General features: G+C 33.9%; 1 protein-coding gene across 1 annotated transcript; it reads right to left on the reverse strand.

Annotated features, from left to right (window-relative positions):
* Positions 1-9,239: 9,239 nt before the first annotated feature.
* On the reverse strand, positions 9,240-10,178 carry LOC109698527 (olfactory receptor 5K1-like). Its single transcript, XM_020182813.1, has one exon. It carries the CDS (start codon positions 10,176-10,178, stop codon positions 9,240-9,242), a length of 939 nt encoding a protein of 312 aa, XP_020038402.1.
* Between the last annotated feature and the right edge of the window lie 7,021 nt (positions 10,179-17,199).

A 17,199-nucleotide genomic window follows, 5' to 3' on the forward strand; every position in this document is an offset into this window, starting at 1 on the left:
ATACCTACTAACCCCAGAGTATTTCCTACTTTTTCCTGTATCAGCTTTAGAGTTTGTAGTCTGATATTTAGATCCTTGATCCATTTTGGGTTAATATTGGTACAGGGTGATATACATGGATCTAGTTTCAGTTTTTTGCAGACTGCTAACCAGTTTTCCCAGCAGTTTTTGTTGAAGAGGCTGCTATTTCTCCATCCTATATTTTTAGCTCCTTTGTCAAAGACAAGTTGGTTACAGTTTTGTGGCTTCATATCTGGGTCTTCTATTCTGTTCCACTGGTCTTCATGTCTGTTTTTGTGCCAGTACCATGCTGTTTTTATTGTTATTGCTTTGTAATATAGTTTGAAGTCAGGTATTGTGATACCTCCTGCATAGTTCTTTTGACTGAGTATTGCCTTGGCTACTCGTGGCCCCTTGTGTTTCCATATAAATTTAACGGTAGATTTTTCAATCTCTTTAATGAACGTCATTGGAATTTTGATGGGAATTGCATTAAACATGTAGATTACTTTTGGGAGTATAGACATTTTTACTATGTTGATTCTACCGTCCATGAGCATGGGAGATCTCTCCACTTTCTATAGTCTTCCTCAATGTCTTTCTTCAGAAGTTTATAGTTTTCCTTGTAGAGGTCTTTCACATCTTTTGTTAGGTTTACACCTAGGTATTTGATTTTTTTTGAGGCTATTGTAAATGAAATTGTTTTCTTACATTCTTTTTCAGTTTGTTCATTGTTAGTGTATAGAAATGCTAATGATTTTTCTATGTTGATTTTATATCCTGCTACCTTGCTATAGCTATTGATGATGTCTAGAAGCTTCTGAGTAGAGTGTTTTGGGTCTTTAAGATATAGGATCATGTCATCTGCAAAAAGGGATATTTTGACAGTTTCTTTACCTATTTGTATTCCTTTTATTCCTTCTTCTTGCCTAATTGTTCTGGCTAGGAATTCCAGTACTATGTTGAATAGAAGTGGAGTTAGTGGGCATCCTTGCCCCTTTCCAGATTTTAGAGGGAATGGTTTCAGTTTTTCTCTGTTAAGTATAATGCTGGCTGTAGGTTTGTCATATATAGCTTTTATAATGTTGAGGTACTTTCCTTCTATTCCTAGTTTTCTTAGAGCTTTTATCATGAAATGGTGTTGGATCCTATCAAAGGCTTTTCTGCATCTATTGCGATGAGCAAGTGGTTTTTGTCTTTGCTTCAGTTAATGTGGTTTATTACATTTATTGATTTTCATATGTTGAACCACCCCTGCATTCCTGGGATGAAGCCTATTTGGTCATGGTGAATAATCTTTTTGATGTGTTGTTGAATTCGGTTTGCCATTATTTTGTTGAGGATTTTTGGATCAATGTTCATTAAGGAAATTGGCCTATAGTTCTCCTTTTTGGAGGTGTCTTTGCCTGGTTTTGGGATAAGTGTAATACTGGCTTCATAAAGTGTGTTAGGCAGTTTTCCTTCCCATTCTATTTCGTGGAACAGTTTAAGGAGGGTTGGTATCAGTTCTTCTTTAAAGGTCTGATAGAATTCAGCAGAGAATCCATCAGGTCCTGCACTTTTCTTTTTGGGGAGACTCTTGATTGCTGCTTCAATTTCCTTTTGTGTTATAGATCTATTCAGGTGATTAATTTCCTCTTGGTTCAGTTTTGGATGGTTATATGTATCTAGAAATCTGTCCATTTCCATAAGATTTTCAAATTTATTTGAATATAGGTTCTCGAAGTAGTCTCTGATGAGTTCCTGCACTTCCATGGTGTTTGTTGTTATCTCCCCTTTTGTAAATGTCACAATGTACCCCCAACACAATAACAAAAAAATATGAAAAAAGACTTTTTTGGGACAATTGTGATTCTCATTCTAAGGCAGTAATTGTAAAGCATTCAAGTAGATTTCTCATATCTGAGAGTTGAAAATCTGTAAGAAACTACTGGAATTTTATCTGAAAGACTCAGAATAAACTTGATATTCATATGTTGAGTTTCTATTAGTAATTTCATTTGACTTAAGGTGAGAAAATATATTAAAATCTATGAGTTTGTAATATAATTTTCAAAATAAACATTTAATTTTTCTTATGGGATATTAATGAAATCTCTTATTAGTCTCTAAATTAGTAATTAAATTTATGTAGTCTGTTTTTTATATGTTAGTTGTATTTATTTTGCTCCTCCAAATATTACCTTATTGAAGATGCAAATGTTTAAATATTTAAAGAGAAAGAAGAAAGGAAAGAAGGGGTAAGGTAGATTAAGAGAAGAGAGTGAAGAAGGAGTACAAAGGGAAGGGAAGAGAAAAAGAAACAGGTAAAGAATAGGAAGGGAAGGAAAGTGAGGGACTAGAAAAGAAAAGATGAAAAAACTACCAAACAGGGAAGGAGGAGAGAAAGAAAGAATCTACCACTATCTAGAAATATAAATGAAAAAATTCTGAAAATTGTCATTCTGTAATTTAATGAACATAGGGTAAAGACAGCTCTTGATACTCTTCAGAGAGGTAACAATGGAATGGAAACCAGAAAAACTTACAATTTCTCAAAAGTAGTACCTTGATAGAATATAAAGAAAGAATGTCTTCATTTTTACTTCAGTAAAAGATTTTTTTTCAAAATAGAATTACAAACAAACCCAAATAGTAATCACTTAATAATTTACCTCTTTTTTTCATTGTCTTTAAAAAAGACACATACCCTTCTGTTAACCTCTGTGTGGGATTCAGTGTGGCTTAAGATTGTAATGGGTGATACAGAAATAGATAACAAAAATGCATGACATTTTTAGAAAAGGGAAAAGAAATCAATGTATATAATTCTCTATTTTTTCTTTCACTTTTAAACATTCATTAAATTATTGTTGTACTGGTGATACTTTGTGACAGTTACCAAAGTTCTTACAATATTCCATGGTTGAATTCACCCCCTCTATAATTCTCTTTTATCTCCCCTCTCCCCACTCCTGGAAGAGTTTCAACAGGTCTCATTTTTCCATTTTCATACATGAATACATAGTATTTCCCCATATTCACCTCCTACACCCTTTCCCTATATTCTCTCCCCTTTCACTGGTATCAACCTCCAGACAGAACAAATGTCCACTAAAATGGAGGGTTCACATTGTCCATCTAATTCAAGGTTCTCAAATATTTTAGTCTTTGAATGTGTTTATAATAGTAAATTAAAACACTAAAGAGCTTCTTCTACCTATGCAGGTTATATCTAAAAGTATTTACCATATTGAAAATCAAAAGTGAAAAAAATTAAAAGTATTTCTAAAATCTCAAGAGTAAAATTATAAATCCATTATACATTAACTGACATAATTACATTAAAATATTTTGACAGAAATATTTACTCAATGCCAAATTACGTAAGGCACTGTGTGAGTATTGATAATGTGCATTCAAGTCTACGGCCATAGCACCCTGAACGTGCCCGATCTCGTCTGATAACATGCATTCAAATGACATGGTTGAAACAAGAAGAAAGTAGGACTGCATTTTGTTACCCAGCAATTATAATTTAGTTTTTCTTTTAAATGTTTGCATGTTTGCACCCCTTTCCACTCCTCAGCTATTCTCAAATTCCACTCTCACCATCTAATATGTAAATTCATAGTAAGGGTATCACTCTAGTAACTTTCTAATAAACCAATTGTCAAATCAGTTTTCTGAGACACACAGTAATATTATTCTGGGGCCACGAGGACTCCAATGTCTGATGCCTTTAAATAAATTCAGATTCCTGAGGATGGCACTGCATATTTTCAGTAATCTGATCCATCACCCCTCCATACTCACAAAGACCTCTCTACCTTACTGTTTCTGTCCCCCTGTCCACAGCCACTTCCCACTCCCACTAACAAACTTATTTTCATAAACATCAACTCTGATCGTGTGTTTTGGTGAGACTATCAATAATTTTTCTGTCTTTTAAGGACAATTTATTTCTGATGTTACTTAATAACTGAACAGCAGAGACAATATAAACTCCATTTTTTGTACCTCCCCACATGTGAAAATTAGGCTCTATTGATTCAGACTCCAGATGGAATGGTTTATAGGATGAGCTTGGCAAACTACTCAATATTTCAGCGTATGAGGTTTTCTTCAACAAAGGCAGAAAAAGAATGCTTAATTTGTTGGTAGATAGTTTGTATGAAAAGTCTAGCTTATCAGATGATATATTTTCATGAAATTATTTCTCTTTAATATTGTTAATTTATTGATAAATAATCACTTTTTAATATATTTTGGGTTCTCTCTGTTTTTCTGCCTAATTTATACTTGAACAACATCTCCATCTTCTTAATGCCATGAAAATATTTCTTTTCATTGGATCACTGCAAGTTTTTGGTTTTCCTAATGACTAACAAAACAAGGAATGTTATCAGGAGAAAAAAACTTGATTTAATGGATATATTCAGTTACACAAGTGTCACATATCAAAAAAAATAGACATACCACCTGAAAAATTTAAGTATGTAGGGATTTCATTATGATGTGCATTGTTTTAAAACTACAGATTGATAAACTACCCATGTGCAAATATTTTAGATCAAAGAATTTGTGAGCAAATTGACTATCATTAAGTATGAACATATTCTCTCTCTCTCTTTTTTTTTTTTTTTTTTTTGGCAGTACTGGGGTTTGAGCTCAGGCTCGGCAGGTGTTCTACTACTTGAGCCATGCCTCCATCACTTTTTGCTCTGGTTATTTTTGAGATAGGGTCTGGATTTTTGTCCAGGGCAGTGTGGATAGTGATCCTCCTATTTTACACTTCCTACTGTATCTGGGATGACAGGTGCATGCCACCTTCCTAGCCATTGGTAGAGATGGGGGTCTTATGAATATTTTGCCTGAGCTGCCTCAAAATGTGATCCTCCTGATCTCAGTCTCCCAAGTAGCTAGAATTACAGGTGTGTTTTCAAAAGCATGAATGAATGAACACATAACTAAACATAGTAACTTAAAAGAGCTATAGTCAAATTGAAAATCAAATTCAAACCTACAGTTTAACTCCTATCAATGTTGTTGCTTAAGAAAATATTAGTATTTGAGAAGGTAAAATATACCTGAGAATTCAGGATTATGCTTTGGGACTGAAAAATTTGCCAATGATTTTAAATGGAGGTTTTCTTTATATACGATAATTTGGGAGGTGGGAGGAGCAGGACTGGGGTTTTAAGGGTCTTGCTCTTTTGCCTAACAAGTGCACTATTCCTAGAGCCACAACTCTAGCCCTTTTTTGCTTTAGACTATTTTTCATTTTTTGCCCAGGGCCTGCCTCAAACTATGATCTATACTTCCTGGATAGTTGGGATTACAGATCAGATTCCAGCTACATAGACTAATGTTTATTTTTAACATTGTTGGTTTGTCAAAACAAAGTACCTATTTACACCCTGACACTCATGAGTAGTTCTTCTTCTTCTTCTTCTTCTTCTTCTTCTTCTTCTTCTTCTTCTTCTTCTTCTTCTTCTTCTTCTTCTTTTTCTTCTATTGCAACAGTGGAGTTTGAACTCAGGGTCTCATGTTTGCTAGGCAGACGTTCTTACTGCTTGAGCCACTCTGCCAGCCCAAAGTCATGAGTAATTCTTTAGTTCATTCCTGATGGATCCTACTACCTTAGATTTTGAAATACATTTTACCAAACTAATTTGACTCAAATATCATCAGCTTTAACAATTTAATATTTTGATTGCAATATGGCAGTTTCTTGCCTTTTAATTTACTGTATTATGAAGTTGAAATTACTGTTGCAAAGGAGATAATACTTGCTTCAGATTGTTACAAAATTGCCTGTTCATTGAACTTTTCATAACATTTATTAGGTCCTCATTTTTTAAATCGCAATATAAGGATTTAATAAAGGAATTTCCTGGTCATTCCTGGTGCTACAGAGATTTTAATAAATATTATATGAAGGAATGAATGAACCTAATGCACTCATAAATTTACTATCTGTGACAAATAAATGAAAAATCATATTTCTTTAGTTCACCATTTGTTTAAATAAATAAATTAATGCAAACATCAAGTTGATAATTCATATTATCAATTTTAAATGTTTAAAAGACACACAAGACTGTGGTACATCCAGGGGTGTAATGGTGTTTTTATTTGCTCTGAAATAAGAACAATTTCATGTTAAAAACACATTTATTTTTCTTCCCATTCCCAACAGTTCTGATACATCCCCATCTAGATGGTTAAAAATATAATCTGATAGTCATTATATTAAATTAAAGAATGGAAGTATCAACAATTAGCATGACTCTAAAGGTGAATAGTCTACAGACATTATATCTGCTTCTCTATTGCTTCATCAGCATCCTTTATGTCCCAACACTTAAAATTAGGTGGTGAGTTAGGCTTGTTGAAATAGCAGACCTGTCCCAATAAGTATTACCAATATCTCAAGAATGATCTGTGCAGGCAGATAAATAGCATGCCTAAAGGTGAGTGTGTAGAATAAACATTCTGTAGTCTACCAAACCCTGCACACTGAAATAGTTGCTAGATAAGAGAAAATCACTTATTAGGATTCTGGTAAAACTGCAATAATTGAAATGGAAAAGGAAAGAATTTGTAATATTAAAATATCTTCAATATAGTTCAAGTGCCAGATTTTGCATATATAATGAAGTAATATGATATTAAATAATGCACCAAAGAAGTGATTCTTTTTTCATAATAGTCAATATGTCAGTCTCTGAAGTTATAGTTCTGTGTAGGGATATTTGAGTTGTCATAACACAGAAATATTCCTGAATAAACTAACCATGTATAGAGTTACTTTCTCCTTAAATACTCTTCTCTGCTCTGTACTAGGGTTTATCTTTACTTATTGTGCAGATGTAATTTCCCGATATAATGGATGTTGCTGGAATCCAGTGTAGAATGATCTTTGCAAACATTGAATTGATATCATGAAGCTAATGAAAGACATGTGTACATGTGTTCTTGAGCAAAATGTACAGTCCCATTGACAGTGCCTGGTAGGTAGAAGTATAATAATGAAAATGTGAGATAAAAACAGAGAAAAAAGTATGAAATGCTCAATAAAGAAGAATTTTTACAGAAAAGTATTTAGTGGGGTCCTTGAGAAAATTTGAGGAGCCTTGGATATTTTTACATAATATTTACTATTATTATTGCTTTCATATCTTGAAATTAAAAGTTAATGGTATATCAAGAATCATACTTTAATTTGTAAAATGTTACTTAGGAAAATGTTTAAACTTTGTCTTTTAAAACATTTTATAGATTTTTCTGTTAAATATGAGACAAAATTATTTTCATATATTTAGGATTTGTTTGAAAGAATAGAGGCTGAACCAAATCTCTGTATTTATCTACTCACTATAAAATATTGATATATACTTTAAAAGGACTTATTTCATGAGGTTTTTTTTCTCCCTATAACCAGTGACTCTCATGTGAAGCTTGTTTGCGATTCCATTTTGCCCAATTACCATTCCTCCCATTTCAGACAGCAGTGTGAGCACCTCAGCTTTGTTGCTAATTTATGACTGAGACCATAACAGTACAACAGTGGCAGTGCAGGTTCTACCTTGTAAATAAGATTCAGTGAGTTAGGGAAAATGGAACATCAGAAGGAAGAGTTACTGTTGTCTGAGAGTGGGTTCTGTCACTTAGATTTTCTGGGGGTTTCCTGAAAATGTGAGGGAATGAAATGTACAGCTCAAGCAGCCAGGGAAGTTTGGGGATGTATGGGAAACTAAACAAGACAGACAGAGCCAGAAGACTTCAGTCCTACGGACATGAAAAGCAGTCACTATAGTTGATAATCAGTGTATCCTGGGGACTAGACATGAAAATAGGTACCTGAAGTGATAATAAGAGGGTCAAGTAGGGTGCCACATCTCAGAAGGACACAGTTTAGACAGAGCTTATCTGGAACATGACATGTGAAGTCCAAAAGGTGGAGGAAAGGTTGGGCAAATCCTAAATTGATGGACTTAATTTCAAACAACCAAGGAAATGAAATGTCTGAGCATAATTGGAATGAACTAGATTAAGTTTGCTTGGAGCTTCTAAAGAGAGAGAATATGTGATTAGATTATTTTTATTCATTAGTTAGGGAATTGGAAATATTGCATAAGCTTTCCCACTGCTTTTTCTCAACAGACTCAACGTGTTTGTTTTCCCTGTGAAGTCAGCTAAATAAGCTGGAGCACTGCTGCAGCCTGAAAATTGCCTTTTGGAAATTTAGTTTGACTTCAGAGCATCAAGGGAAGAGAGAGAGGGAGGAATTTCTGTGTTGTATTATATGAGACTTACTTGATCCAGGAGTTAGTAATTAAAATAATGACAAATATTTTATAATTTAACAAGACAGAAAGACTTGTATGTGAAAGTTGATATATTCCTGCACCTAGAACAGTACTTCCACATAGCAGATTTCCAAAAAATATATGGTAGCTAAATAATTGGAAAGTAAATTATTTCATGATGTCATGTTAAGATCATTAGATTCAATTCTGACTGTAAAACTTTACAGTTTTCAAAGGAACTGATTTTTGTATTTTTTAGATAAATCTATCAATAGTTCATCAACTACACTTTTTCATATCTCTATATATTATACCTAACAATGTGTATACATAGTGGAAGATGGGTAGATAAAACTCTTTAAAGCCCACTTGAATATGGATATGATGTGCTTAAGCATTAAGCCCCACAACAATTTTAATTTGGAGATACAATATTCATTTTGTTGATACCTTCATTTTCTCTCTACCTCTATTCTAACTACAGTAGTTTCCAGTTAATGCTAAGAAAACTGCTTTCTCAAAATTATGTGCCATAACTGTGGGGGTCTTGGTTGCTAAAGTGATCTTGGATGAAGTTTCACGGGTTCTAAACCCTTCGAGCTCTCCCAGAATGATCATGCTCCATGATATCATATTGTGCTGATTATAAATGTTTTTGTGATGCTACTTTATATTTTAAACTGAAAACATTTTGTGGTTGTCTTTTGGTAACATAGTAAGTTGATACTCAAGTGATTTCAAAGTTTCATCTGAATTCTTGTAATTTGGGGGCTAAGATCTGTTAGAGATAACTCTTTTCAATATATTTACACTTCACATACTATTGTTTAATTTAAATACGTTATGGCATATTAGTATTTTACATATGATTTCTGCATTTCTGTGGAATTTCATGCAGAAGTTATGCTCCATCTAAATCACTAAGCTATAGTAGATGTCACTTGTTTAAACTTCCTTGAGGTGATTTTTCATCAAAATTTTTTGAAAGACACTTTTTACGTCCTTATTTCTCAGATTATAAATGAAAGGATTCAGTAAGGGAACTACGATAGTAAACAAAACAGCAGCAAGTATATCTTTATCTCCTTCTGCTAAATTAGGTGTAATGTACATGAAGAAAATAGATCCATAGAATAATGAAACTGATAAAAAGTGAGATGCACAGGTAGAAAAGGCTTTGAATCTTCCCTCTTTGGACTTCATTTTAAAAATTGTAAAAACAATATGCACATAGGAAATTAAGACACTACCTATTGTGAAGACTTGAATTGAGCCTGCAAAGATAAATAGCACCAGTTCATTAACATAAGGGTCAACACAGGACAGTCTGTACAAGGGTAGAATATCCCAGTAAAAGTGGTGGATGTGATTAGGCCCACAGAATGTTAACCTAAATAGTAACCCGACATGAATCATGGAATGCAGGTTTCCAGCTATGAAGGCCCCTGTGGTCATCTGAATGCAGAGTTTCTTGGACATCATGATGTGGTATTGCAGTGGACTACATATGGCCACATAGCAGTCATAAGCCATTGCTGCAAGAAGAAAGCAGTCTGCTGTTTCAACGGTGCAGAGAAAATAAAATTGTGCCATACATTCACAGAGGGAAATCCTTTTGTCCTCAGAAAAGACGTTTCCTAACATTTTAGGAGTAATAGCACAGGCACAGCAAGAATCCACAAGAGCCAAGTTACCTAGAAAGATGTACATTGGTGTGTGAAGAGACCATTCTTTTGAAATTAGTATCAACAGACCAATATTCCCTACCATGGTGATCAGATAAATGACAAACAACACTGTGAACAGAAGGGTTCTCATGTCTGGGTGATTTGAGAATCCTATGAGGATGAACTCAGTTTTCATGGTATGATTTTCTTCCACCATTCCTGAGGTTCCTGAAAAAAAAAATGATGAGAAAAAAGATGGTAATATATCACACTCCCCAAATATGTTTGAGGGTTTTTTTTGTTCCAAGGAAGATGCACAATTTCTAGTACATACCCTCATGTCATTTTGACATGAGTGTATTCCCAATTTTGGAGGAGAATTAATCTTCCTATGCTACTATATTTTGTTTTGTTTCGTTTTATTTGGTTGCTATTGAACCCAGGGCCTGGTACATGGTAGGCAGGTGCTTTAACACTGAGCTACTTTCCAAGCCTCTTAGGATTTTCTTTATTTTCAAGTAAAACTTTAGATTATATGCACAAAGATTAAGTTTGAGCTCTTGAAAGAAATATTCAGGGCAAAAATTTCTTTGTGTGAGTTAGGTGAAGGTGATTTATAATTTAAACTAGAGTAATTAGCATCAGTGCTTCTCAACAGGTTCAATGAGGGGATATAACAAAGAATGTTTAAAAGACATAGTGACCATGAACATGCATACCGTCATTATATGTAATTTCCAAATGGTGAAAACAACCCAAATGCTCATGGATAGATGAATGGATAAAGTGTATTGCACATGTGAAGTGGCATGTTATTCATTCTTACAAAGGAATGAAATTTTGACATCTTACAATATGGATGGACATTTATCCTAAGAGAAGTAAAGCAGACACTAATGGCACCTATTGGATGGTTTCACATAGATGAGGTACCTAGAGTATTCAAATGGATAGAGATAGAATATAAAATAGTAGTTGTTGTGGGGGTCAGGAATAGGAGAGCTGTGGTTTAATGGGTATACTTTCTGTTTGGGAAGATGAAAAAGTTCTGGAGATGAGTACAACAATGCAAGTGCAACTAATACCATTGAACTACACAGCTAAATGTGACCACAATGGTAAATTATATAAGTAGTAGACTAACACAAGAAAAAATTTAAAACACTTTTTATTTCTCTATTAGTAATTTTCTATCTGTAATGCTATTGGAGTATACATTTAAAAATAAAATGATTTAGGGAAAAGGGGATTATTTGCCAAATAGTTGCCACTGGAGATAGAGAGGGAAAGTAGTATGCATGGATGAAAAAAGGAGGGGGGAGGAAGTGACAGGCAGACAAACAGCTTTTCTGAATGATCCAAATGTTTTACAATACCATTTATACATGCAATGTAATGAAAAGAATGTTTTCCTTGCTTTTTTTCTATGAGAAAAATCAGAAGGAATAATTAATACAAAGCAAGTAAATAGAAAGAACAGAAAATCTTCAAAATAAGTGCATTTTAAATGAATCAAAGTGTTTGACTTCACTATTAATCAGGTAAAAATTATATGAAATAGCTTTGTAAGTATATTTATTTTGCATATCAAAATAACAAGATTTAGAGCTGGCATAGTGGCTCAAGCAGCTGGCTAACAAGCATGTCTGTGAGTTTAAACCCTAGTACCACCAAAAAAAAACCCAAAAAACCAACCAACCAAACAAACAAACAAAAATCAAAGTAACAAGTGTTTTTTTGAAAAACATACAATTTTATTTGATGTACTTTACAATATAGTGAAATTGATTTGCTGGTTTTAAATTGTTGGAATCATTGGAAAATTACCTAGTAGTATGTTAACAAACTTTTAAATATTTATACCCTTTAACTAATAATTATAAATCTGTCTGAAAGAAATAATTGGAATCATAGAGAAATGTTTACATATAATGTTGTCCATTGGAATTTCATTTACAAGGGTGAAAATTATAAAACACCAAATTAGTATTATCAAGTAGAGTTAATCATATATGATTATATATTGTACTATCACTAAAATTATATTTAACTAGAATATTTGTTGCAATGATAAAATAGATACAAATATTATGTGAAAGAAAAAATAGAAAGTTTCATATACAGAATAACCCTACTTTCCAAATAAATGAATATAACACTAATTTATTCTGTATAATAAAAATATAGCTCATTTTTCTTCTTTGTATTTTTCTCTATTTCAAATGTTATAATCAGATACACAATTTTTTGTTAAGTAAAGTAAAAGATATTCTCTGTTGTATAGTTTGAATAATCCACAATAATCACTGGGGTCCTAATTAATATTTTCTCTACTTTACAATTCAAAAGTAGATAAAGTCAAAATGCATTTATCAATGATGTGCCTGCTATTTTAAATGCATCAACAGAAATATTAATTTACTGGCCATATTTCAAGCATATTAAACCATTTACAAATATGTAATAATGCAGTGGTAAGGTCACTTGGCTCTATGGAAAGAATATCCTTCTGTGTCAACTTTCATTGGTTCCAATGTCGGGTGTCTCCATGTTATTTCTAGATTTTATATTGTTTACATTTATTAAAATTTCAGGGTATTTAACAAGTTTCCTTTTTCCATTTCTCAATATTCTTTAGAGCAAAACAGTTCATACATATTGGGGAACATTTTGTTTCAATATAAATTAGCTTGCTTTAGTTACTCTGAGAATCATTCATTCATTGGTGTGATATTTATTGAGTACATGCTCTGTTCTACCTATTTTCTTTAGAAGTCAGTTCCTTCCTGTCCCCCCTCTTGCCCCCCACTCCAAATATTTCTAGATTGCCAATTTTCTGGATAGTCTTTGACTATGAGTATATGCTAAATTTCAGAGACAGAGGAAAAATGTTTTGGAGAGACATTAAAAAGCTCTTTTTTTCTTGTTTCTGAAAATATTGCTGACTTGAATCTCAGATTACTCGTGATGAATACATTAAGAACACTACTAAAAATAGAGCATTTTTAATCTATGTTATTTGAATATTTTACTCACTAAATATGTGATTCTTGCCAGCTAGAAATTACATAACATAATGTGATTTTCTTTGGTTTCACTGGTCAATTATAACTGATCAAACAAAAGTTAAGTTTTACTTTTACATTTTATTTTTTCTAAGAATCAAGAGAAGCTAGAATGCTTCTTATAATTACATTGAAAGAATAAATGACTAGTTTGAAATTGCAGTTACTTCTCATATAATTTGTTTAATATATATAGAAAATGACTTACACACACACTTTCTCTCTCTTGTTCTCTCGTTCTAAATTTTGTTTGCAGACATGTTGCAAGTTTTATGACAAACCACATTATGCAAAGAAGTTTCAAAAACTTTAGTAATATATGATGTTGCAACTAAAAAAGTGTGCTGTTATATATTTATTGACTAGTAAATTTAGGCTCTTGTTGAAGTCTGAAGTGATACAAGCAAATGACTTCCTTTTATGCAGTGCATACAAATACACAATAGACTTTTTGAGTAAGGGAAGACGTTAAGGATCTCAGAAAAAAATTGAAAAATTAATATTGCTTAAAAACTCTAAATACTTTAGAGAAATAAATGCTTCAGAGTGCTAATATTTTTAGCAGAAATACATTTTAAACTCTTTCTCACCTTGCTTTACCTAATGATACTTTTATAAAGCCAGTTGTTTGCCTGATGCTAGGTTTTAAAGCAGGTCCACACATACAAGTCTCTCCTCTTGATCATTTAGAAGAATATCTTTTTACAGATGTCAATGTTAATATGTATGCTAGTGGTATGGAATGTTTCACATATTCAAAAGAATTCCAAGGGGAATTGACATTGACATCAGAGCATAGCCTGAGAGACCCAATCTTCTGAGCATCCCAGACATACTAAATTGAAACAATAAGTGTGTCCTTTGAGACCTAAAGAGTAAGGCATATGGGCATGTCTAACCAAATTCTAACGGCCATGTATTTTAAAATTTTTATTTCAGTTTGTACCATTTATCCTTATCAGCAATCTGAATATAAAATACCAAGTAAGAAGGAACAATTCCCACTGGATCAGTTAACAAAGCTTTCATGGAGAAAGTGGGAACTGAGTTAGAATTGGTTGCTGCAAAGGGGTAAAGGTGTGGTATGAACAGAGGTTGGAAAGCAGCACCTTTCTCATTTCTTTTTAATGGCAAAATACAATTTCTAGAGTATTTCTTTGAAGTTATATCCTGAATCTTAGTTATAAAACAATCTTTAAATTTTTATTATAAATCCAAGAAGGAGTTTCTTGTATGTATTTCCTCAAAATCCTTTTTTACACATACTCTTCCAACATTCATAGCGTCACAACTCCTTAGCTTCAAAAATGTCAAGCCTCAATTTATTTGGTTAATTTCTGTGGCAGTCAGTTTTCCATCACTATAACAAATACTTGAGATAAATGTTTATTTTGATTCACGGTTTTATAGGTTTCAGTTCATGACCCTTGGACCTTGTTGCTTTGAGCCTGTGGTGATGCAGCACTTAATGGCAGAAACATGCAGCACAGCTAAAGCACTCACCTGATGACTGGGATACAAAAGAGAGGAACAGGAAGGAGCTGTGATACCATCATTCCCTTCAGTGGTGTTCCTCCACTGACATGAAGACTTCCCACAAGGATCCACCTCATAAAGTTTGTACCATCTCCCAATATATCCACTTTTCTTACAAATTTATGAAATTTTTTGTGTTAACTTAAAAAATATGAAAAGTCCATATACTCAGAATCATTTATCAACTACCAGTATTGTACCATTTATGAATGCAATTATGAAGTAAATCTGTATTGTGCCTGTTTTGCCATATATCATCTATTTTCATGGAGCTTCAATTCTGTTAGAAGAGATAGGGAAACAGATACAGATAAATACATAACTAAGGAAGAAACAGTAAGTGCTATGGTAAATAATATATGATGATGCGATAGAGAAGCACTTGGAGCCATTTTAGATAGAATGAATGGAAAAGGTTTATAGGAGAGCAGAGTAGTTACTATGAGATATTAAGTTGCAGAAAAGCAGTCACAGTAAATCAGGGAAGAACATTGTAAATATAGAGTTGGGAAGTAAAAATTCCTTAAGACAGAAAGAAGGTATGTGTGCAAAATCCATAAAGGCTGCAGAAAGTGGTTAATGATGGTGTAGAAGAATACTTGATCTTAAAATTTTTTTTAAGATAAAATATGTACTGTTCATTCTTTTCCAAGAAATGAGAAGTGTTAATTGGGAGCATTAACATCCTCCCAATCCTGTTTATCCTGTTGCTGATAAAAAAAATTAATGTAATAGTATATAGCAACACAAATTTATTACCTCACTGCTCTGAAAGTTTTAAGTCTGGAAAGACTACCAATGGACCAAAGTAAAAAACAGGGCATTGTTCTGATGGAGTCTGTAGGGGAGAATCCCTTTTATGATTTTTCTAATGGTAAGTCTGGTCCCATTCCTTGGCTCATGTCATCCTTCTATCTTAAAGATGGTAAGTTACATTTCTCATATCGTATTGCTTTATTCCAGATGAACTGTTTCTGTTTGCAATATTTTGCATGTTACATTGGACCAACCAGGATAATCCCCTTATCTGAAGTTCAGCTGATTATTCACCTTAATTTGTAACCTTTATTCCCTTATGTCATGAAAGCATATTCACAGCTTCCATGGAATATTATGATCTAGTGGCCACTATTCTTCGTATTAAATGAGAGGTTTTTAAAGCTGACAAATGGTGCTATCAGATTTATATTTTATAAAGAGACATTTTACAAATTTTTCAAAAGAACAGATCAGGAAGAATATGGGGGAAATGGGAAGATCAGCCACTAGGATACAATGGGATTTCAGATCTAAAGTTATAATAGTGTATAGGCAGATGGATTTGGGTTATGATATAGAAGATGATTCAATAAGCTTTGTTGGTGATTTGGATTTGAGAATAAGATGTGAATGAGTTATAAGAATCTGGCAATGGAAATGTCTAGGTCTTTTAAAATTTTTTTCTTTAGGTATCTGAGTGCAAGATGGTAACATTTATGGAGTCAGAGGAGATTAGAAAAGGCATATTCTCTTTAAGGAGTTTGAAGGGAAAAAGTTGATTTGTCAAGATGGCAGATTGCTGACACCCAATACTTTACTGTGTCTCCATGGATTTGAATAAAACCTCAGGTATACGACTGAAAGAAGAGGTGGGTAAATTAGTATGCTATATAAAAGGGTATAAGGGCAGATAGTAGCTAGAGAGAACAACCTCTTACTATACCTCTAAACTGTGCAAATCTGCCAGGGGTGTGAGAGTTCACACCAGGACTTGCTCCATCCAGTGCCTCTCCCTGCCTGAGGTGATTTTTTTTTTTCTGTTAGGACCTGAATCCTGAATTGTTTCCTACAAGAGCCACACACAAGATTCACCCTGTGAAAAAAACAGCTGCATAGATTTGCAAGGCTTCTCCAGACCACAGAACAGAATCCAACCAGCATTTGTGTACTACCACCTGGACCAGAAATGAATCATGTTGGTGAGTTTTTTGAGTCCTGATGCTTGCGACACTGGCCAGTTCAGTGACATGTTGGCTAAGCAGGTTGATTAAAGGCTCTCAGACCAAAACCCAGGCCTTCCAGGAAGAGGGTGAAGCTGGGAGAATTTTACTAAGACTGGTGCTAACACTGAGGGCAGCCACTCAGCCAAACCCAATGCTTACACATAAACATTTGATCCCCAAGAAAACTTTTGGCTAAAATTGGCTGAGTAAGGCCCACAGACTGGCCCACAGGGACACAGTGAAACCACTCAGCCCAGGGTTTCTATCCACAGGAAGAGTGAGAGGAGAGAAGGCTAACAAGTTCAGCATCTGGGACTCTGTTTCAAGACAAGGAAGAAGTAAGCTGGCCAGCTAACTTACCACCCAACTCAGCAGTGTACACACATAAACAAGTGACAGGAGTTATGCACCCCTCACTCCCCAAAAGAAACATGAAACTGTATGTTTAAGTGAAAAACAGGGGGAAAGAAAGCTCCTGGACAAGCCAGAGCAGACATCGTGTGCTCTGAATGGGGAAGAGTGCCCCCTACCCACAGGTTACACCTAGGCAATACAGGGCCCTGAGGCACACTTGAGTAAACACAAGAGAACTGCAGACAAAAACCTGAGGACCAGAGGCTGGAGGGGAGCATTCAGTGTACTGATAGAGCCCAGC

Source organism: Castor canadensis, chromosome 5, assembly GCF_047511655.1.
Source record: "Castor canadensis chromosome 5, mCasCan1.hap1v2, whole genome shotgun sequence".
Taxonomy (NCBI): domain Eukaryota; kingdom Metazoa; phylum Chordata; class Mammalia; order Rodentia; family Castoridae; genus Castor; species Castor canadensis.

Excerpts from the sequence above, each read along its gene's own strand:
- LOC109698527 (XM_020182813.1), bottom strand. The coding sequence starts at position 10,178 with ATGGTGGAAGAAAATCATACCATGAAAACTGAGTTCATCCTCATAGGA.